This window comes from Mobula birostris, chromosome 24, assembly GCF_030028105.1.
Source record: "Mobula birostris isolate sMobBir1 chromosome 24, sMobBir1.hap1, whole genome shotgun sequence".
Classification (NCBI taxonomy): Eukaryota; Metazoa; Chordata; class Chondrichthyes; order Myliobatiformes; family Myliobatidae; genus Mobula; species Mobula birostris.
Window position 1 is genome coordinate 49,350,770 of NC_092393.1, and position 22,844 is coordinate 49,373,613.

The following is a 22,844-nucleotide window of genomic DNA, read 5'->3' on the forward strand; positions in this document are numbered from 1 at the left end:
AGTTTCTCAGTCAGGTCTCCTTAAACCTCACTTTACCCAAAATGATGCTGGCAATGTCTTATCAGCCACAATATACATGAACACATCACTTTAAAATCGGCATCCTTGTGTTCAACTCCTTGACATGACAAACTCCTCATTTTTAATCTTGTGGTTATTTATTTATGTATTTATTGAGAAACATTGTGGAACAGGCCATTCTGCCCCTTTGAGCCACGCCACCCAGCAATTCCCAATTTAATCCCAACCTAACCACACGGCAACACACATCAAAGTTGCTGGTGAACGCAGCAGGCCAGGCAGCATCTCGAGGAAGAGGTACAGTCGACGTTTCGGGCCGAGACCCTTCGTCAGGACTAACTGAAGGAAGAGCTAGTAAGAGATTTTAAAGTGAGAGAGGGAGGGGGAGATCCAAAATGATGGGAGAAGAATGATGGATCTCCCCCTCCCCCTCCCACTTTCAAACCTCTTACTAGCTCTTCCTTCAGTTAGTCCTGCCGAAGGGTCTCGGCCCGAAACGTCCACTGTACCTCTTCCTAGAGATGCTGCCTGGCCTGCTGCGTTCACCAGCAACTTTGATGTGTGTAGCTTGAATTTCCAGCATCTGCAGAATTCCTCGTGTTTGCCTTCTAACCACAGGGCTATTTACAATGATCAATCAACTGGTACATCTTCTAACGATGGAAGGAAACCGGAGAACCTGGAGGAAACACAGGTGGTCATGGGGAGCTGTGCTGTCCAGCAGTCCCCTGATTTAACTCTAGCTTCATCAGACAACAATTTACAAGAACCAATTAACCTACTAACCGGTACGTCTTTGGACAGTGAGAGAAAACCAGAGCAACCGGAAATTTTATTTTAAAAACGCAAAGAGTGGTGAGTCGTGGAATGGGCTGCCGGCAACGGTGGTGGAGATGGATACAATACGGTCTTTTAAGAGACTCCTGGATAGGTACATGGAGCTGAGAAAAATAGAGGGCTGTGGGTAACACGAGGTGATTTCTAAAGCAAGTATATGTTCGGCACAGCATTGTGGACCGAAGGGCCTGTATTGTGCTGTAGGTTTTTTATGTTTCTATGAAACCCACGTGGTCAAGGAGAGAAAGTACAAACTCCTTACAAGACGGCTGTACTGTAAAGTGTTATGCTAACCACTGTGCTATGTGCTCTGGGAACAGGGACACCACTCTGGGAAAATCTTCTTTCCTCTTCAGTGGCTTCCTAGTCATCCTCCTTCCTTCCTTTTACCACCAATGGTCCTGTCTTCAGCCATAGAGTATTCACAAATTCCTCTCCTAATTCTAAATGTAGAAGACTGTACAGAGGCTCCAGTACAATGCTGAAGATGTATCAGAGATGACACGACACACTAGAACATCTCTCCAGTGTGTATCAACACAAGTCCTGGGGTGAAGTCCCAAGCTGGAGACCCATCTGCAAGTCCGAGAATCCGATGACAAGGACTGAAGGCCCAGAGACAGCCTGTCTTGGGGTTGGGGGCATGTCTGTGTGTGTGAGTGGGTGGATGGGAAAGGGGATTATCTTGCTGTTGTCTTGTTGTTGCAGTGTTGCTCTGTGTAATATTGAGAGCATTCTACCTTGCCGCTGAGCTGCCCCCAGCCCATCCTTAGGTCAGAATAATTTGGTTTAATATCACTGGCATATCATGAAATTTCTTGCTAAGCAGCAGCATTACATTGTAAACCACAATAAAACTGTAAATTACAGTAAATTTATATATTTTAAAAGTTAAATGAAATAAGTAGTGCAAAAAGAGAAAAAAAGTCGTGAGGTAGTGATTATGGGTTCGATATCCATTCAGAAATCTGATGGCAAGAGGGGAAGAAGCTACCCTCAATCGTTGAGTATGTTCTGGTTGTTAACACTAACAACGCATTTCACTGCACGTTCTGATGTACACACGAGAAGAAATATTAATCCGAAAAAGATTCCACGCATTACTTCGAACAACAAAGCAATTCTTTATAGCTTTCAAAGCAATATGTAATCTCTGCTAAGTTTTCTCTATTAGTCTACAAATCTACACGGCCTTGAACACGAATAGTAACATTAGCAGAGCACACCACCTGCACACCCGTCTGGGGATGTCACAGTTGAAACCCCAACACGAGAACTTTAGCAGTTCCGAAAGAAAGACAGCCTCATCTCCTCAGAGGCAATTAGGACTCGTAATAATTAACACACACAAAATGCTGGAGGAGCTCAGCAGGCCAGGTAGCATCTATGGAAAAGAGTACAGTAATAAATGCTGGCTTTTATCCCACAAAATAAACCATATAAACTATTACTTGCGCTTTGAGGAAGTTTGTGAGTCTGCTAAAAGACAGTGACTATATGGTAAATGTATAGCATTGACCGTAAAAGGCTTGGGTAGGTCTCTCCTTCGGTTTGGACACTTCCATCTCATTGAATAGATAGCAGACGAAATTTCAGCAGGACAGTGATCTGCAGTGCAACAGGAGCGACTGTTCCTGTTGAGGTACTCGGCAGGAGCTGGACCCGCCCCGCACTTACCTGGTTACTCCGGGAGGTGAGAGCGGCGGCTCCGCCGGCGGCACCTGGCTTGATCCGGGTACAGTAGTCGAACATCTCCTGCACCGAGGACACCACCTTCTCGGAGCAGAGCCGCATTTCGGTGATGGTGTCGGCCGCCTCGATCAGGTCCCGGTACCTCTCGCCCACCATCTGGCGCAGTTCCTCCTTCTTCTGCTCGATCTCGGCGCGGACTCGCCGCTCCACCTGCCGGATCTCCTCGGTGCTGTAGCGCTCGAAGAGCGACGCCGAGTCGTGGATGTCGCTGACACGGAGGCTCTTGGCGGGGACGGCCATGGCTCGGGGTAGAGGAGGGGGGGGCGTGGGCCAGGAGCTGCAGTGATCCCGAGTGGAAGGTGGTCACCGCCCGTCGCTGAAGGGCGGTCAGACCAGCCCGAGCAACGAACCTGCCGATTCACCGAGACGGTCCGATGGCGAGTGCACCATCCTGTATACAGCGGTCCGAGTCGGAAGTCGCTTGGTTCTCCCGTCCGATCAGAGACGTGGCTATTCGGGGATGATGGAAGCTGGTCATACTACGCAGGCGCAACACCGGAACGCGAGGGCGCATGCGTGGAATCTTACGCTCCGGCTCGACTGTACGCGAAATCAACCCTCCTGTCCAGGGGGGGAGGGGGTAGGAGCTTGACGCATGCGTAGAAACAATACCTCCAGCCTAAGGAGGTTGGAGTTTGATGCATGCGTAGAATCAACACCTCCCGCCTGAGTTTGGTTCGGCTTTTCCCGTACGGCGCACGCGCGGGAGCGGTCTCTGGCTTCCCCACCCCCCCCACTCCCCCCACCAGCCCTCCGGGATCGGGGCGTAAGATGGGGGCGGTGCAGTCGCAGTAGCGGAAGTTCACAGGTGAGTGAGCGGCATGACAGCTCCTCACCCGTGGCGCTGATGCCGGAGTGTCGACGGCCGCGGCGCTGGTGACACTCACCTACCTTGTCCGGTAAGTGTTGGCGGTTTTCCAGACTGGCTCATAGCGGGCGATGAGGGAGCCCGGGGGGGTCCCGCCGGCGTCCCCAGGGTAGTGGGATGGTGGCCTGATCGACTCGGGTAACTTCTGCTTCTACCAGGAAGCCCAACTACTAAAAAATACCGGCGGATCCGCATCGCCCAGATCCTGTTTCGCTGTAGAACTAAGGCTGGTCTAGCTCCCTGATACCTGTGTCGAATCCCCTGCCAGTCGATATTTCTTGTTGCAACTCAAGGACAAATTTTATTTTTAATTTCACCTTGCTTTGTGTACCCTGCAAATAGACCCATTCTATAATGTGTAGTTTGTACATCAATTAAACCTTTCCATTGGAAATAAACTCCCCTATCCCTAAGCTCATAAGCATAGACCGATAGATTTAACGTCTTTTACGTTGTGATCTTCATATTTTTGATGACACAGATCGACTTGTTCTGTAAATTAGATTACTGTGTTTAAAAATCCGATTTAAAATTTTATTCATTGGGTTTTGGATACACGAGACTACATTTGCTGGAACAAAAACAGAACAAGCTGCTGGAGGAGTGCAACGGATCAGCCAGCCAGCATCTGTGGAGGCAAAGGAATAATTGATATTTGTTTGGAAATTGTGAAAGTATCAGTTCTGAAGAAGAGTCTCGGCCCAAACCGTTGACTCTTTAGCTTTTTCCATAGATGCTGCCTGACAAATTTCACTTCACATGCTGGTGATAATAAACCTGATTCTGACCTGCTGAGTTCCTCCAGTATTTTGTGTGTGTTGCTTTGGAAGTGTGAAGGCTTGCTCCTGCCTCACCCCTCCTCCTCACCTCTATATGAATATGCCCCCTTTACCTTTTCAGTTCTGATGCAGAGGTTCAACCCAAAACCTTGACAAATCCTTTTTCCTCCACAGACACTGACTATAGATTCTACTTGCTTTTTTTTGGTGAAGCTGCCAAACGTGTACATGTCTTGCTGGTCCTTTGTATCCGTTGAGTTGGTGGTTGGTTTTCAAGTCATGATGACTTTTGAATGCTGTCGTTTAGGTGTGCCTGCATTGAATCTCAGGCTCTTTCATTGTCCTTTCTCAACCCACAATGCCCAGCTCTCAGCAACCAAGTTTCTACTCACAACTGAGCTCATAACTTTTGAGGGCACAAGCAACAACATCATGACACTTCGAGCAATAAATATTTTCTCTCAGTTTGGTTTGGTACCCAGTTGGCATTCAACTTCCAAACAATGTTAAACCTGAAGTCTTACTGACCTTGCACAGTTTCGCTTAATGTATATCGGAACCCGAAATTTCCATGATGCAGTAAAGTGGAAAATAGCTCTTTCAAAGTAACAACTCTGAGATTCATTTTCTTGCAGGCATACTCAATAAATCTATAAAATAATAACCATAACAGAATCAATGAAAGAGTGGCCAACCTGGGCATTCAACCAGTGTGCGAAAGACGACAAACTGTGCAAATACAAAAAGATAGATTTAATAATAAATAAATAAGCAATAAATATCGAGAAGATGAGACAATGAGTCCTTGAAGGTGAGCCCTTTGGTTGTGAGAACATTTCAATGATGAGACAAGTGGAGTTATCCCCTTGGCAAAACTAGCACAATACAGCAATAGAAGGAAGCTGCTGAAACCTCATTTACAATATTTCAGTCCCTCTGGATGCAGGAGGGGTGTCAAAAGATTATTGAACCGCTGACTTGGTTTGCTCTTTCTTTTAAACAAACAGAATCACTGGACAGCTAAAATTCAAAAGTAGATATTTCTAAATGAATTGGACAAATTAATGGAATTTGTTCCAAGGGACAGTCAGCCTGGGTTTATCAGGGAACATTGTATTTACTGATATATGCTGTAACAAGCATAAGTGAGGTTAGCACATACAGTATCTATATAAATTTTTATCAAGTCCTGACAATAGAGATAATTGATCAATAGCTCAAAAATGGAGTTTAAGAGATGTGAGGTACTGTATTTCAGGAGATGTAACAAGACAAGTAAGTGTACAAAAATGGCAGAATATTGAGTGGTTTTTTTTTCATGCTGTTTTTCTCTAACTCTGTGTACATTCACAGATCCTTATGGTAAGATAGGTCAAAAAGTTACAATGGCGTATGGCATGCTTTCCTTTATCAGCTGAGGCTTAGGATATAAAAGCTGGAAGAGAGTGCTGGTACTGTATAGAGCACTAGTTAGGGCATGGCTTGAAATCTTTGATACCAGTCTGGTCTCCAGGGTGTTGAGAAGATGTTGGAAATTTACAAAAGTGTTGTCAAGGCAGGGTAGTAGTGGTTTTAAGATCCAGAAAGGTAGGTCTGTTTACTTTGAAACAGATGAGGCCAAGGGGCAGTTTCACTGATCTGCATGCAGTCTGAGGAACCAGGGCAAAGTAAATAGATTGCTGAGCACAGGCTTGCGATGTGGGCGGTGGAATGCGCGGGTTGCCTCCAGCACATCTTTAGGTTGTGTTGGTTATTAAGCAAATGATGCATTTCACAGTATGTTTTGCTGTACATATGATAAATAAATTAATCTGAATCTAAAACGTATTCCCCTTAGAGGAATACTAGCCAGAGGCCACAGTTAAAGATATTGTTGATGAATTATAGGGCAGATGAGAGAAAGTGTATTCAGAATGACACTGACGCAGGTCTGACTGAACTCACTGCCTGAAAGGATGATGGATGCAGAAGTCTTCTCCACATTCAAGAAGCTCTTGGCTCTGCACTTGAAGAGCTCTGAACTGAACTCAAGCCAGAAGGTGGAGTTAAAGAATTGGAGTGTGGTCATCTGGCCTGGAAGTCTGTCCTGCTACTCAGTGTGGTTATGGCTGATTTGCCCCAAGCTACAACTTTTCTGGCACTTTCCCAATGCCCTTACTTTCCAACATTACAAAAATTTGCCCATCTATTCTTTAAATATTTCCAAAGGTCTAACTTTCATAATCTGTAGAGGACAGAATTCAAGAGGTTAACCACCCTCTCCAAGAATAAGATCCCATCTTTTATTTTATAACTATGTACCTGTTGAGGGTATACTAATGAAAATATCTCAACATCTACTCTGTCTTACCACTTTAAGATCTTGTACATTTCAATAAGGTCACTTATCATTTTTCTAAGTTCCAGCAAATACAGATCCAACATTTTTAGCCACATATGATAAGACAATCCTCTCACTCCAGGAGTTAGTCCTGACAAAGGGTCTCGGCCTGAAACGTCAACTGCACCTCTTCCTAGAGATGCTGCCTGGCCTGCTGCGTTCACCAGCAACTTTTATGTGTGTTGCTTGAATTTCCAGCATCTGCAGAATTCCTGTTGTTAGTCTATTAATCTCTTTTTGACTGCTTCAGATGCTAGTATATCCCTGCTTAAATAAAAGGGCCGGCACTTCCTGGTACTCCAGATGTGGTCTCATCACCAAAACAGAGCAGTTTTTATAGTTTTTATAAAATACTTCCTTTAGCAATGTGAAATTTGATATTTTCTCACTAAAGCAAGGATACATATACCCACCTCCCTACCTTCTCACCTGTTTCTTACTTCCCCGGGTACCCTCCTCCTTCCTATTCTCCTATGATCCACTCTCCTATCCTATCAGATTCTTTATTCTCCAGCCCTCGACCTTTCCTACCCACCTTGCTTCACCTATCACCTTCTAACTATCCTACTTCTCCTCCCCCCACCTTTTTTATTCTGGCATCTTTTCCCTTCCCTCTCCGTCCTGAAGAAGAGCCTCAGCCTGAACTGTCATCTGTTTACTCCTTTCCATAGATACTGCCTGACTTGCTGAGTTCCTTCAGCAATTTGTGTGTGTTGCATGTAATTTTTTAAAATGAGCAAGTAGGAACAAGTAAGTTGCTGTCACAATTTAGCATTATCTGCAGTAATTGTATTGTTCACTGTAGATTTGTAGCATCAGAGTGAATTTATTTAGCTTCAGTCGCACAGCGGTTAGTATAACACTTCACAGTGCTAGCTGTCAATTCCTGCCATTGACTGTAAGGAATTTGTATGCTCCCCATGACCATGTGCATTTTCTCCCACATTCCAAAGACATACAAGTTAGGTTTAGTCATTTGTGGGCACACTATGTTGGTACCAGAAGCATGGCAACACGCAGGCTGCCCCTCAGCACAGTATCCACGCAAAAGATGTATGTATGTATCGATGAAACACCGCATTTTCGATGTACATGTGACAAATAAAGCAAATCTTTAAAATGATCTTTCAGCTTTTAGTAACCCATATCCTAAGCCACTATATCTTGATTAGAGGTAGCTTAATAATGGATTTGGTTGTCACATGATGATACTATAATTATCATTTATCGTGGATTACAAGGCACAGAAGTCACGGTCTCCACTGCAACCAAGGAAGGCCCCCATTATGACAACTACTTGTACCACTGGACCCAGACTTCTGACATCAAGAAAGTGGACTTGCCCCAGTGCAATGGCGTCTCCACTTTAAAAATTCTTTCACACAGTTCTCCTGTCATTGATATGATGGACAGACAACATTGCAGGATACATGGAATACCTTGGCAGGCTGGCAAGATGTACTACTCAACAATGCGGTAGAGATAATCTGACCTAAACTCTTAAGTGAAAATGACATTAAAGCACTTCTGTTTAAAAAAGTCATCTGAGAGCTTCAAAATTTGTCAGATGCTCAATCCATATATGACTTAAAAAAAATAAATTGTGACTAACTGCCAAGAATTTGCCAGCTGTTAACTGCAGTTCACATATGATCATGAAATCTGGCATTGAAAGGCAATTCACATTGTTTACAGAATGGAATTAAAGCAAGACTTTGAACTAATTGTAAGCCAGCAATGCTGAAGTAATAAACTGGGGTACTTGCAACAGGAGGGATGAGGTGAGGGTTAGGAATGGAAATAGAGCAGTATGGGGTTTTGAGATAAATGTATTCCCTGCTATTGTGGAATGGTGAAAAGGAACCAGAAAAGTTTTATTTTCTCATGCTTAATTCTGCCAACACTCTTGGAAGCAGAGAAAGCTAAAATCCTGTTGTGAGTTCCAGCCCAGAATACATCGAGACAACTGATCTAATCAATAACAGCTATATTACACATTGCTAATGATAGTCAGCGGTTAACAAATCACTTGTGTTATTTATTTCTTTGTGCAGATTGGAGAGAGTTATGGACTCTTAACTGACATCTTGTGTGATGAGGGAAAAATTGGATGGTCAGAGACATTTTTGTTCCACTTGGTTAACATAATTATAGTAGTGTTCAGCTGCGGCTCTCTTGGTAGCACTTTCTCCTCCAAATCACATGTTGTAGATTCAAACCCAACTGCAGACTTCAGCTGATAGTTCACTGCACTGGGGGAATGATACATTATCAGCGATGTTGTCTGATAGATATGATGTTAAATGAGTGCTTCAAATACTGTAAATATAGAAGATCAATTATTTTATTTTCCTGGTGACCTGGTCTGTATTTATCCTTTAATTATAATAATTAAAAAGCAGATTATCTTGTCCTTGCCACATTGCTGTATGTAAGAGCTTGTTTTCAGCAAGTTGGCCACAATGTTCCTCCATTTTAACAATGGCAAAACCTCAATAAAATGTACTTATGATGGAGGAAAGGCAGTATAAAAAATGCAAGTTTTTCTTCTTTAACTCAAGTAGGTGGATAATTGAGATATAACAAAAGCTTCAGCTGGCGACAGAGTACACGCTCTGAAGGGATGAGGCAACCAGGACCGAGCAAACTGAGTGAAGGCAACTTGAGAAATATTAGTGCTGAAAGATCATAAAATGTAAAAATACAGCTAATATCAACTTTTGTGGGATTTAGTGTAAAATAAAGTCCTCTTTTCAGAGTTGGCTGTTCAATTTTCAGCCCAAAAATTGTTTATTAGGGGGTTTCTGTGGATCTTTATTGGGAGATCTTTATTCTCTAACTTAGCAATTGCAGAAAATTAAAGTCATTAAGCAAAGCTCTTTAACTTGTGTTGAGAGTTATTGAACTGTTAAATAAAGGAAAATATTTTGTGCGAAGGATGGGGGAAGGGGCTTTGACTTCAACATTTCTATCATTCATTCTATTGGGTTCTCATTTTGTGGATGTCTGTGAAGAGTATGAATTTCAGGTGTATGCCGTGTATTAATACTGAAAGGGAGTTGTACACTTAATAACTTGACACATGCTTTGTTTTTCAACAAATTAACTGATGTTAAATAAGTCAAGCATTTCAATCAATGAATTTTAATGACAGCAAACCCATGATAAATGACCATCCTATTGTTCAGAAAGCACAGTTGTTCTGCATCTAACTCCTTTGCTTCCCATACTTCCCCTTAAACTCACCAGGTCTCGGGTCTGTATGTGGTCTTTCTATAATTTGTAAAACAACCTTTTTATGTTGCAGGGTGAGGGAATTAAAAAAGCAAATAGCAAAAATCTACTTGTGTTACAGGCAATTAATGGTCTTCTATCTGTATTCCACAGTATTTTTTGGGGGACAGTAGTGCTGTAGAAGTGAATAGGTTACTCTCTCAAACAGCTGTGGAAGTTGTGATAAAAATATACAGTAGCAATATTCACTGACTTCCACGCTATAAGTTCAGCAAAGCATTTCCCAAGGCTAATATAGACAAATTCTTATCAGGTTCTCGACAATTCTTTGTTTCAAGTATGAATTTTGCATTGATAATTTGAAAAATCTTTTCCTTCCTATTTTGTACATCCATAATGCTAGCAAGCTGATCATTATCTACAAGTCAAATTTACCATCTAATTTCCTGTTGATGGACATAGAAAAATTGAACAAGGAACTTAAACTCTGAATCTATTATTATTAACTGTTTTCCCCTGAAGAAGTATATTTTATTGAATATATGCAACTACAACTCTAGCTCAATTCAGATAAGAAGATTGACATAGCAAACCAGTGCTTCAGGAGTTCAAACCATTTATTTCCATGTTTACTTCTAGGAACTTGAGGTAAATTACTAACAGCTATACTGCTGAGTGAAGCATAGGGGCACACAACTGAAGCTTTTCTTTGGGGGTTAAAAACTGATGTAAATTCGAAGCTGGATTCGGCTACTAAGGCTGAAACCCTGAGGGACTGCTGAATAATGAGCCCTTTTTATTAGTTGCCGTTCAGTGAGTCTGACATTACAGAAATCTGTGTCTTATTTGCAGACAGATGTAGTCTGTTGGGGTGAGTTTCCAACACACTGAAGTCTTCTGGCTAACAACTGCACATGGTCACATCAATACTTGGTCTATTCAGATCTCAAAGCAGGCTTTTCTAAGTTACATGTACATGTGATTCAAAGGCTGTTTTTAATATTCAGAAATTGTCAGGAGTTTATTAATAACATATAATTATTCAGATACAGGCATTTTATGTATGTGTCATTATAGTTATTCTTGTTTTTTCTTACCTGAACAAACCTAATAGTTACAAACAGACCAAGCTTGTTAGATTTGTTTCAGCTGGGGTTTCTTTTATCAGATATTAAACATGAAATGTTTGAAACGCTGAGCGAGTCAGGTAAAATCTGTAGAAAAAGAGATAACCTTTCAAGTCTGAAAGCCATAATCAGAAAGTGAAAAGGTACACAAAATAAATGAATTATTGAATCTCATTATTTTATTTGTTTTTTTTATATTTCAGACAACTATCAAGAATATTAAGATTATCTATGTACAAGATTGTTTAAGACCACATTAAGCAAATTTTATTAAATCAGAATGTGTGTGGTTTTTGTGGTAGGTCAATATTACAGCAGGAAATTCATCTTTTGCACTTGAGAAGACTTACTGTAAAATTCAGCTCTGTTTCAGGTGTCAATTGGAAAACTTAGCTAAGTGTGTAATATATCTTGAGTATTTCTTCAAGGATTAGCAGACACCTTTTATTAAGGACTTTCTATGTGGTGAAAATATGTCTTGTGTGTAGTAGTGCTGGTTACTGTAAACTTGCTGAATCCACAGTTCTCTAACTAATACTTTAGCTGAATACTTCAATTGGACTGAGATTTTATTTTTATTTATTATATATATATATAAAACTATCACCTTCTATGGTCATCTTGCAACATTATTTAAATGTTTTTGTCATATATTGATGTAGAATGAAGGTGTCCTTCCAAAGGGTTTTGGCCTGAAATGTCAACTGTACTTTTTTCCCATAGATGTTGCCTGGCCTGCTGAGTTCCTCCAGCATTTTGTGTGTATTGCTCGAATTTCCAGCATCTGCAGATTTTCTCTTGTTTGAAGTTTTACCATTTCTTTCCTTTCTCCTTTCAGATCTAATTCTGCCTTTGCTGAAGCCTCATGTCTGGCCATCTCTATGGTTTGCCTGAAGGAAATGATTCTATGAGCTCCCTTCGCATATCCATTGGTGGTCTTCCTGTTATAGCTTCCATGACAAAAACAAGAGACTCTCGTTTTCATCTAAAATGGAAGGCTATACTAGTAGCTGCTGTCATTCTCTTCATACTATACATGGTATATTTTCACAAAGGATCCTCAAATAATTCTCATCTGCGAAATGTCCACAACTGGCAGATTGATAATTTTCCGAGGGACAGATACAACGACACGTACCCTCTTTCACCCCCGCAGAAAACACTGGAAGGCATCCGATACCGTATCGGCCTGATTGCTGACCTGGACACCAGCTCAAAGAATGAATTGAACACTTGGGTCAGTTACTTAAAGAAAGGCTACTTAATTTTATCAAACAGTGGTGACAAGGTGTCTGTAGAATGGGACAAAAATGACTCCACTCTCAAAACACATTTGTCAGAAAAAGGACGTGGCATGGAACTGTCAGAGCTAATAGCATTCAATGGAAAGCTTTACACTGTGGACGACAGGACGGGAGTAGTGTATGATATTGATGGGGACAAGGCAGTCCCTTGGGCCATCCTATCTGATGGTGATGGGACTGTTGAGAAAGGTACCGCAGTAATTTACTTTCTCTGTTTATGCACTATAAATTGCTGTCTGTCTTGTGGGAGACTGTAGCTTTCAATTCACTGTGTAAGACCCTGAGTAAAAGTTGGTTTAGTTAATGCTTTTTATAAAGTCACATTTGCTCAAACCTGTAGAGATCATCGAATTATTTGGAAAATAATTGCATTTCAGATAACCAGTAATGCAGCAAAATCTTTGCTTCACAGACTAGAGGGGCATCCATTTAGAACGGAGATGAGGAGAAATTTCTTTAGAAGAGGACGTGAATCTGTGGAATTAATTGCCATAGACAGATATGGAGGTCCAGTCATTGGGATTATTTGAAGTAGAGGTTGATACGTTCTTAATTAGTCAGGGTATCAAATGTTATGGGGGGGGAAGACAAAGAATGTGGTTGAGGAGTATAATAAATTAACCATGATAAGCATATTCAATGGGCAAAATGATTGAATTCCTCTCTTGTGTCTTATAGTCTTATGGTCTTGTAGAAGATGTTAGGCAGTGGGATCAAGAGAGGCATTGTGAATGTCGTGACTGTGAACAAAATCACCAGAGAGACACTGAAGCTAGTGGGTATAGATGTCTTTATTCAGCAAAACGAGCAGCAGGCATCATATTCGACACATTCTTGGAAGAAGAGGCCTGTGTGGCCCATATTACATGACATTTTTATATACTAAGGATCAAAGGTGACAGCAGGACAATTCTATAGTTACAATGTGTCTAAAATGCTTCCTTTAAATTACATCTCTAATTTTCAAATACCTCCATCTTCACACCCATACCCCAGACACTCAAAACGAATGTTAATTCCCACTGACACTGAGCAGCATTCATGCATATGCAGGCATCTGCGGTCAAATGGAGTGTTTCTTTGTTTGCAGCCAACCCCAAAATGCAGCTCCAGAATGACCATTGTTCAGAGCTGCATTTTGGATTCAATCTACAATCCACGTTCAGGTCTAAAGACTGGCTGCTGTTGAAATTAGTACTTGCTATATACCATAACTCAGAATATGCCCAAACAGTGAACAAGGACAGAGATTTCCAAGTTAATGCAGATGCAGAACCATCAGGATCATCTGAATGAAGGTAATGAGTGAGCTAGGCTTTTTGTAAAGTTGAACTCGGGTAGCTACTCATATATTGTAGTGGGGCCAACATTTAAACTGTTTGGAAGATAATAAAAATAGTCATAATTTGCAGGAAAAATAAATGCTTTCTGTGGGTTATTGCAAAATGTTCAGATGTGATGTGTTATCAGAAATTCTGTGTGATAGATGTGTAAAATCAGTGCCTCAAATGAATGTGGATAACCATACTTGGAGAAGGAAGTAGAGGAGCTCATGAAGAAGGAGCTAGCATAAATCTGGGGAAAGAATTGAGTGCATAATTTATGTGAAATGACATTAAGAAGAAAGAAGCTTGACGGTGGGAGAGAAATTGGTTTGATGCTGGAAGGGTTGAACTTGATAGGCAGGGGGAAATCAGAGAAAATACTGTACAGTGGTGCAATTGTACCTTAATGGAAAATAAGAAATGGAGCTCTCTGGGATATCGTGAAGTGAGAACGAAGAAATAGGCCTTATATTTCCTCAAAAGGAGCTTATCACTATTGAAGGTTAACAATTTAAAGTTATTATGATCATTATCCGCAGTCAATTCTTGGATTATTAAATGTTGCTTAACACAATCTGTTAGGAGCAGTATATTTTTAAATGGCTTCTGCAAGAATGGGTTAGTGGCCTGCTGCCAATTCATTATTATTAACAATGTGCCAGGGTCTTGGATTTGCATTTGGAGTTTTACTTTAACAAATTGAGGAGTTTCCCCCCTCACTTTCACTATAAGAAATTTCCAACCTCTGGTCCCTTCCAAAACCACTTTGCAACACATTGGATTTCTGTAAACAAAATATTTTCACTGGAGAATTAAAATACCATGAAGAGAAGAAAATTCTCCAATGGAATTATTCCATGGGAAACATTCTTGAACTATTTGAGGCAGTTTGGTTAAAATCATAAACCCAAGCTTTCTCATTGCCTTTTAATGCTATAATAAGATCAGTCATGGGAGACCCCAACTGTGACAATACTCCAAAACTAACACCAGTAACTAAACAAAACTGTGTTCTTACACTTAATGTCTTGATGGCAAATTGGAGACATACTTTCACTTGACATTTATTTTACTGTTTATCAGTCCATTTGTGAAAATGCAAATATAAAACTATATTTTATAAAATCCATATAACATAAGAGCAGAATTAGGCCATTCAGCCCATCAAGTCTACTCTGTTTCCCATTTGAATACCAAGAGGCTCGACAGTATCTAGCAGTATCACATTGGACCATAAGCAGGCACACAAACTTACAACAGTATGCATATATTATATATACTATATATATTTTTCTGTTGCATATACATGAGTAAATCAGCATCTGTGAAGGGATAAGTCTTGTTCATGTTTCACTGTATGCCATTCATTCAAAAGGTTTGTGTAAATCCTTAAAATGAACTTCTGTGCTATTTTTTTAGGCTTCAAAGCTGAATGGTTAGCAGTAAAAGATGAGCACCTTTATGTAGGAGGACTTGGTAAGGAGTGGACTACCACCACAGGAGAGGTAGTCAATGAAAATCCAGAGTGGGTGAAAGTTATTGGCTACAAAGGTGATGTGAATCATGAGAACTGGGTGCCTCACTACAATGCTCTGCGCACAGCTGCCGGCATCAAGTCTCCAGGTAAGAACAATGTGTGCCTTTGGTGACTCAGCATATGTGTGGAAAAACCTGTAGTATAATTTGGTTTTGTGCTAAGAGTGTGTCAGGATTAGTCACTAGTGAGTGATTATTTTCCTGTGGAGATATGAAAGAGCAACAAGTGACCATCGTGAAAATGAAGTGACCCAAAAATTGGAAATTAACATGGGTGCGCACCATTTTCTATCGAGATTGCAGTATTATTCCTGTCACTGCCCTCTCAAAGGGTCATAAAGGTCTTTAAAGTTGTGATCTACTTTATCACTGGCATATAATCTTACCGGTCACTGGACCCTTTACTGAGAAAGGATGTGCTGGTATTGGCGAGGGTCTGGAGGAGTTTCACGAGAATGATTCTGAAAATGGAAGGGTTATCGTAGGAGGAGCATTTGATGGCTCTGTACCTGTAGTGACTGGAGCTTTGAAAAATGGTGGCGGGGGGGAGGGGGGAGGATCTCATTGAAACCTATTGAATATTGAAAGGCCCAAATAGAGTGGATGTGGAGAGGATTTTTCCAATAGTGTGGGAGCTTAGCACCAGGGAGCATACCCTTGGAATACAAGGACGTCCCTTTAGTACAGAGATGAAGAGGAATTTCTTTAGCTGGAGAGTGATGAATTTGTGGAATTCATTGCCTCAGGTGGCTGTGAAGGCTAAGTCATTGAGTAAATTTAAAGCGGGAGCTGATAGATTCTTGATTAGTAAGGGCATCAAAGGTTACAGGGAGCAGGCAGGAGAATAAGACCATAAGAGATGGGTACAGAATTAGGCCATTCAGCCCATTGAGCCTGCTCTAGCATTTCTATCATGGCTGGTTTATTATTCCTCTCAACCCCAGTCTCCTGTCCTCCTCATCAATGATTTAGATGATAGATTTGATGGCTTTGTGGCCACGTTTGCAGATGATATGAAGATAGGTGGAGGAGCAGGTTGTGTTCAGAAAGCAGGGAGTCTGCAGAAGGAGACAAACGGATTATGATAATGGAGAAAGAGACAGATGGAATATAGTGTAGGGAAATGTATGGTCATGCACTTTGTTAGAAGGAATAAAGCTGTAGACATTTTCTAAATGGGGAGAATATTCAAAAACAGAGGTGCAAAGTTCTTGGGAGTTCCCTGCCTTTTCCAATGGTTTATGGTCTAAATGTTTTTTTAATCACAGTTGTTTTAGATAATAAAATTAACCAGTTGCTCACTAAATAACCTATTCCATCACACATTCAGAATTCAGATTTGAATTTTATTAAACCATGGCACACATTGCAATTTGTTTTGTCAATAGCAGAACATTATAATTGGCTTGGCTTGCCCGTATGAATTACTCCATGGGGAAATAGTTTTGGCTTTGCGTGCCTGCCTTACAGTAGAAATAAGCAATTCAAAATTGTGTTTCCATGCAAAGACCAGGAGGGCAAACCTACCACGCCTAGGAATAGATTACAGTTGGAAATTTTGTTTACCATGTAATGCGCATTTACTTTGTTTTTACCAATTATGACAATTTTAATGTTTTGGAAGAGGAATGAAAACTAACAAAATTAAAATTTGAAGGTGGATATCAGTTCTCATTTTTTGGGGTTTATTGTTGGATGTACCCGTTTCATTCCTTTAATTTGTAGCACTATTAAGCCGCCTTCATTAAATTCATTTTATAGGAAGATTACAAAAGAAGGATATGGTGTAACTGAGTCTTTGCAATGTGATTTACAGTTTTCCTAGATTGAGAATGAAGTGTCATCATTCTGTTCTCCTAACACAGGATATCTGATTCATGAATCTGCTGCGTGGAGCGATCGGCTGCAGCGCTGGTTCTTTCTGCCACGGCGAGCCAGCAACGAACGCTACAACGAAAAAGATGATGAGCACAGGGGAACAAACCTCATTATTAAATCTACTCAAGATTTCAAAGAGGTCTCGGTGAGCAAGATTGGAGAGGTTAACCCAACACGAGGATTCTCCTCCTTCAAGTTCATTCCTGATACAGACGATCAGATCATTGTGTCACTGAAATCTGAAGAAGATAATGGGAAAATAGCCACCTACATTATGGCTTTTACTTTAGATGGACGCTTCCTTTTAGAGGAAACTAAAGTGGCTGACATAAAATATGAAGGAATAGAATTCATATAAGATTCCTCCCTAATCAAAAGTGTTAGGATTTGGATCAAAGTGCTACTGCTTCCAAGAAAAGCATTTCCTGATGAATGTTGGTTTCTTCTTTAGAATGGTTCTTGGTTGCTTTTAATCTGAAGTTGTGTTCTTTTATAATACCCTGTTTGTTTACATTAAAGAAACTGAATCCGAGGTATTGCAAAATCAGCACCTCTGCACTCTTCTTGAAGATATTTTTCACATTTTCTTGTCATAATTAAAAATATATATAGCTGGGATGTTGCCTTGTATTTACATGCCATAAAATCTGCAACCGTGCCATAAAGTTTACTTGTCCCTTACCCTCAGATCAAAGCTGATTGTTTCGTTAATCTGTGAATTTGTGAACTTTAAACTTAATGAAGTTGCATATCTTAAAACCAGAAATAATTAGTAAAATTACTATTTCACATGGATAAAATATCAATTTGCAGGATAGAATATCAGCCTCGGTAAATTGCTGCATGCAAGCTGTGGCCACTGCAGTCTGTATGTGGTAATGGATGGTAGGTGGTGACTGGACCAGCGCTCAAATACACTGATGTACTCGAGATATTCGTAAGCTGGAATCATCCAGGCAGTGTGGGGAACAGTGGTTTACTCGTCTGTAAAATTAAAACCTAGTCCAAATGTGATCAAAGCCTGGGAATGGGATTCTCAATCATGGCCACATCTCTCCTGCAAATATAATCATCTCAGATGTGCAATTGAAACAATTTGTATTTTTAAACAAGCATTATTCAAAGAATTTACAGAAAAAGTATTCTGATTGCTTAAGAACACTTCAGTGCTGCCAGTGCACCTTAGTTTTGGTGAAGTTGCACTCAATGCTACCAGAATGTAATGTATTTTTCTAACCAGACTTAGGATCTCGGGGTATATGACAGTGTATCTATTTCACCAACATGACGTATCCCACTGAGTTTCCATCACAGAATCCTCTGTGTTGAATACTGCTGCAATTGGCCTATGCCCCATTCTTAATAGGTGTTCTTCCATCTAATAAGTCAATGAAGCCTACCTTGGCATATCATGAACCCATTTGCTTGTTCCACGGGGTGTATGTATTTATACTGTGTAGTTCAGTGTACTTTAGGAAGAAAACAGGCAAATATTGTTCTCTTGTGCAGGTCTCTCACTCTCACTTTCTTCTCAAGCCATTGACAATTGTTGATATTAGTGTATTAGGAAGAACCACAGTTTTATCTGACCATGGAAATTCCGTGTTTTGTGAAAGTATATCAGATGCCCATCTTCCTCAAGTTCTCATTGAGCTTTGTAAAATGTTCAGAAGAAAACCACCAAATACTGCAACATTACAGAATTGTTTTCCAATCTCTATTTTTTCATCGTACTGATCAATGTCTTTTGCAGTGCCTGATGAGTCTCATGAATTGTATTGTATCCTGTGACTTCCATCTGGTTTAGTTTTACACAAATTTGCTGCAAGGCTGCACATCTTCCTACACTCGACCAAGAACTTGGCATCTTTTGCAGCCTCTTCAATGCCCTGGAACCTCAGTACACATTGGAAGACACTCTAGTATACATGACCTGACTATTTGGGTGTCGATTTTAGTCCAAGGGCAAGTACTATTTCCAATCTGTAACCCAGGCTCATTCATCTAAATTAGTTGAGTCAAGTTCAAAGTATTTACAAACAGCTTTAAAATGTAATTCATGATTATTTTCCCTGAACTTGCATTGGTGCTATTGAGATTTTGACTGGGTTTAAACTCTTGTACAACGTAATGGCAAGTTATTGCTAATTAATACATTTCATAGTTGGCCTTCCCCATGTCAGTTATTGAAGGAGGTGCCTGTGGGAATAATACATCATTACTCTGAGAAGTTATTTTTTGCTTATTTTCTTCCACATGAAGTTGTACTCTGGATTGAGTAGCACACCACTTGCTAATACTCAACCATAGGTAGCATTCACATTGACAAGCTGTTGAGCTATCTCAAGAGGCACTTCTAGAGATGGTTTGGAAGACTTGAATATCCTTACTAATAGAGACTTGTGCATTTATCTATGATTTCTTGTAAGCAGTTATATTTTTAAAATTCTTTTAAAATGATGTGATGTACGACTAACTAGACTCTGCACATTGAGTAATGCTTTCCAATCTGCCACTGCAGGCATGAATTGCCCTTTATTTGCTTTCATAATTCAGTGGTTTTCAAGTTTCCTTTGAAAGAAACTACATGAACTTTTAACATCATGCAGATCAACAGTATAAAAACGTTTCCAAAAGAGTTATTCTTTCCTGCTACAAAGCTGTAAACTAGAGAACATTTTCAATGAAAATAAAACTTATTTTCTGTTTATACCATCCAGATCCATCTGCATTTCACTTTGAGAAGAATTTCTCTTTGTTATATTTTACAGAATCATCCACCCTAAACACAGACACATCACAAGTAGCATGCTCTTTTCAATTGGTTCTAATGAAGTCAGAACTAATTTTTGGATGTATTTGCACACAAAATCAAGGCTTGCTAAAATTTATTATAATGCATTTATTTATAAAGTACTGAGCCAGCCAAACATTAAACCAACTCAAACTTGAATGTATGACACAATATACACCCTGCCCAAACTTGCCCAGCACAGTTAGGCTTAAGTTGGGAAGCCAGGTTTTGGTGGAAAATATTACACCACTGTCCTGGTTTTAGCTTTTTACTTATTGAAAGGTTTTGGAGAGTAAGAAGGTGGGGCACTGAGTTCGGTCCTCCTTTATGTAGTTAACCAAGTAAGACTTAAACCTACTCTTCTCCTGTTTGCCCTCTCCTCAGAAGAGTATAGTGTAAGATTTCAATACAAGTAGCGCCATTGAATGCCGAGGTATCATAAGAATGTTACTGGAGACCTTCAAAGCATCTTCCAGTATTCTGTGCTTTTGTATAAGTATTCAATACTTGATGTTGCACTCTCTCAAAAAGTAATGGTGGAGTTTTTCTGTTGGGTTCTCACACAAATTTTTCCATCATAAATTGTCCAAAATCATCCAAACCAGCACAAATGATCACCAAAATTGAACTGATGTTTTTTAAACACACATTGTAGTGCACACCTGGAATACTGTGTACAGTTTTGTTCTCCTTTCAAAGGATATGCTTGTCTCGGAGGCACTGGAACAAAATTCTCGCTTGATTTTTGGGATGAGTGATGCCCTGAGAGGTTAAATTGTGAGGCCGTTCTCTCTCAGGTTCAGAAAAATGGAGGTGATCACAAAATAATGTACATACTTCAGATTTGCAAACTAGAATTGAAGGCATAGTCCTGGAAATAAGGATAGGACATTCAGAATTTTGGTAAGAAGGAGTTCCGAGGATTGAGATTTTTTTTTGGGGGGGGTGGATTTTGTATATTAAAGGACTATGCTTGTTCAGTTATTAAGTGTTTGTAATCAGAGAGGAATGAGAGAGAGAAAGATTGGATAGGAAAATGTTCGGTAAAAGAGTTGCCAAAATCTTGGTGAATGGTAGTGAAGGCTCATGGGTCTATGCAGTCAACTCTTCCTATTTTGAATTGATAACTTATCTTTTGAAAAGTTAAATATTTAAGTGATATTTAGATTATTTTGTAAATTAAAGCAATGAAACTACTAAGAGCTTCTGCATATTTTAAATAACATTCAGTAATTTCAAATTATTTGCAGGTCACAGTGGACAATCATGTTTATTTTTTGTGATTAAATCATTTTATGCTCAATAAGTACACCAAGTTAGTTCTTTACCCATACTACCTGTTTGTGCTTGTTACCAGCATGTTTTGCATCAGTGAGAGGTGAGTTAAGTGAATCTTGGTCCATAACACTTAAAGAAAGAAAGCACAATTTGTACTGCAGCTTGCAGTCAAAGTAACAACTCTACCCCTGTATCATGATGGTCAGCTTTATTTTGACTTGAGTTTGAGCATCTGGAAATTGTATTCAGATAGTTATGGTTCATTTCAAGTGCATTTTGCATTCTGGAAGAGATCACCTTCTGTTAGCACGTTTAATCACCTTATTCATTCATGTGAAAATCAATTTAAATCTGATAATAAATTAGTGGTGAACTAGTGGTTCTCTGCTGTTTAATTATTTTTTATTTTTTTTCTGTAATTTAAATAATGGTTATTGCCATGGGTTGTTTTAACTTTATCCTTATGGTAAAACACTTTTTAATGTTATTCACTGGATCTTTAGATGGAAATGGTTTGTGAAAAAGGCACTGGGAATTTTACAAAAAAATGTGTTTACTTAAAATTGAAGTCCAATAACTTAAAAAAAAACGACATACAGTGCATAGATGTGACTTGTCCACCAGTTCTACTCTGACTCATCTGTATCAGAAACAAAAGAATGTATGGTTAAACTTGTTTGGATTTCATGTAATTGTTCATGCTGACACCAATAAATCTACGTCCAATAATTTAAATAGTGTTTAAGTTTGTTCACTTCAAACTGCACTTTTACCAATTACTAGCCCAGTCAAATTTGTCAGTAACAGGGCTATTGCCTAATTTTGAACGAAGTGTGACTTCTGAATGAGCACTTGCAAGACTAAGAGATATATCAGCTAAAATAAAGTCATTACATTGTGTGTAACAACAACAGAGCCAATAATTTAATTCAGATTTGTAAGTAGATTTTAAAGACGTAATTGAAACACCAACCTTCTCAATGAATAATTAGTATGAAGCAATAGAAAATCCTTTTATATTCATTCAAGAGGGCTTCATAGGCTCAATCAGCAGTTAATTTCCTATTTCTACTAGCCGTCAAGATGGCATTGAGTTGCGCTCTTGAACCACTGATGACTTTGAGGTGTGGGTATAACAGCAATACTGTTGAGAGTTCAGGATCTCGACCAGATGACAGTGAAGGAATATCAGTATATTTCCAAGTTAGGCTTTTATTTGGCTTGGATGGCAGCTTCCAGTCGTGTTCCCATTTGCTTCTAGTTCAGGGGCTCCCAACCTTTTTTATACCATGGATCCTTACCATTAATGAAAGGTCTGTGGACCCCAGGTTGGGAACCTCTTATTAGTTGGTAGGTGTTGTGCACTTGGAAGGTGTTTCTGAAGAATTCTTGGTAAGTTGCAGCAGTACTTTCTGTAGAATATAGTTACTGTGCGTTGGTGGGTGGAGTGAATGAATGGAAGTGGACTGGGTGCCTTTTCAGCTTATTGAGTTTTGTAGCTGCACTCGTCCACGCAATGGAGAATATTAAAAAATAAGAGCAGGTTTAGTCCAGCTGGACCATTGTGCCTGCTCCTCCATTCAATAAGATCCTGGCTGTGTTTTCTTCAACCTGGTATGCAAAAATCTATTTCTAACTGTGTCTTAAATATATCTAATGAGGTAGCATCCATTGCTTCACCGGGCAGAGAATTGCACAGATACACTGTTCCCTGGGAAGAACAGTTCAGAT

The 22,844-nt window shown here is 39.9% G+C and overlaps 2 protein-coding genes across 4 annotated transcripts in view; one reads left to right on the forward strand and one right to left on the reverse strand.

Annotated features, from left to right (window-relative positions):
* cog1 (component of oligomeric golgi complex 1) overlaps positions 1–3,107 on the reverse strand; it is a 44,165-nt gene extending 41,058 nt beyond the window's left edge. For 2 of the 3 annotated variants that reach the window (XM_072242151.1, XM_072242153.1), the window contains exon 1: positions 2,536–3,106. In XM_072242151.1, coding sequence (XP_072098252.1) covers positions 2,536–2,850 — 315 coding nt within the window. In that variant the 5' untranslated portion in view covers positions 2,851–3,106. Of the gene's footprint in view, positions 1–2,535 lie in introns of all 3 variants that reach the window. The other variant, XM_072242154.1, reaches the window with a different exon arrangement.
* Positions 3,108–3,223: 116 nt separating this feature from the next.
* Positions 3,224–21,842, forward strand: cant1a (calcium activated nucleotidase 1a). Its single transcript, XM_072242259.1, has 4 exons — positions 3,224–3,509; positions 11,837–12,491; positions 15,047–15,250; positions 17,029–21,842. The coding sequence occupies exons 2-4, from the start codon at positions 11,864–11,866 to the stop codon at positions 17,397–17,399; spliced, it is 1,203 nt and encodes a 400-aa protein (XP_072098360.1). The 5' UTR covers positions 3,224–3,509; positions 11,837–11,863; the 3' UTR covers positions 17,400–21,842.
* Positions 21,843–22,844: the final 1,002 nt, after the last annotated feature.

Bases quoted from the DNA above. Each gene is read 5' to 3' on its own strand.
- cant1a (XM_072242259.1), top strand. From the start codon at position 11,864: ATGTCTGGCCATCTCTATGGTTTGCCTGAAGGAAATGATTCTATGAGC. The intron at 12,492-15,046 runs GTACCGCAGTAA...CTATTTTTTTAG, and splicing joins TGATGGGACTGTTGAGAAAG to GCTTCAAAGCTGAATGGTTA. The intron at 15,251-17,028 runs GTAAGAACAATG...CTCCTAACACAG, and splicing joins TGCCGGCATCAAGTCTCCAG to GATATCTGATTCATGAATCT.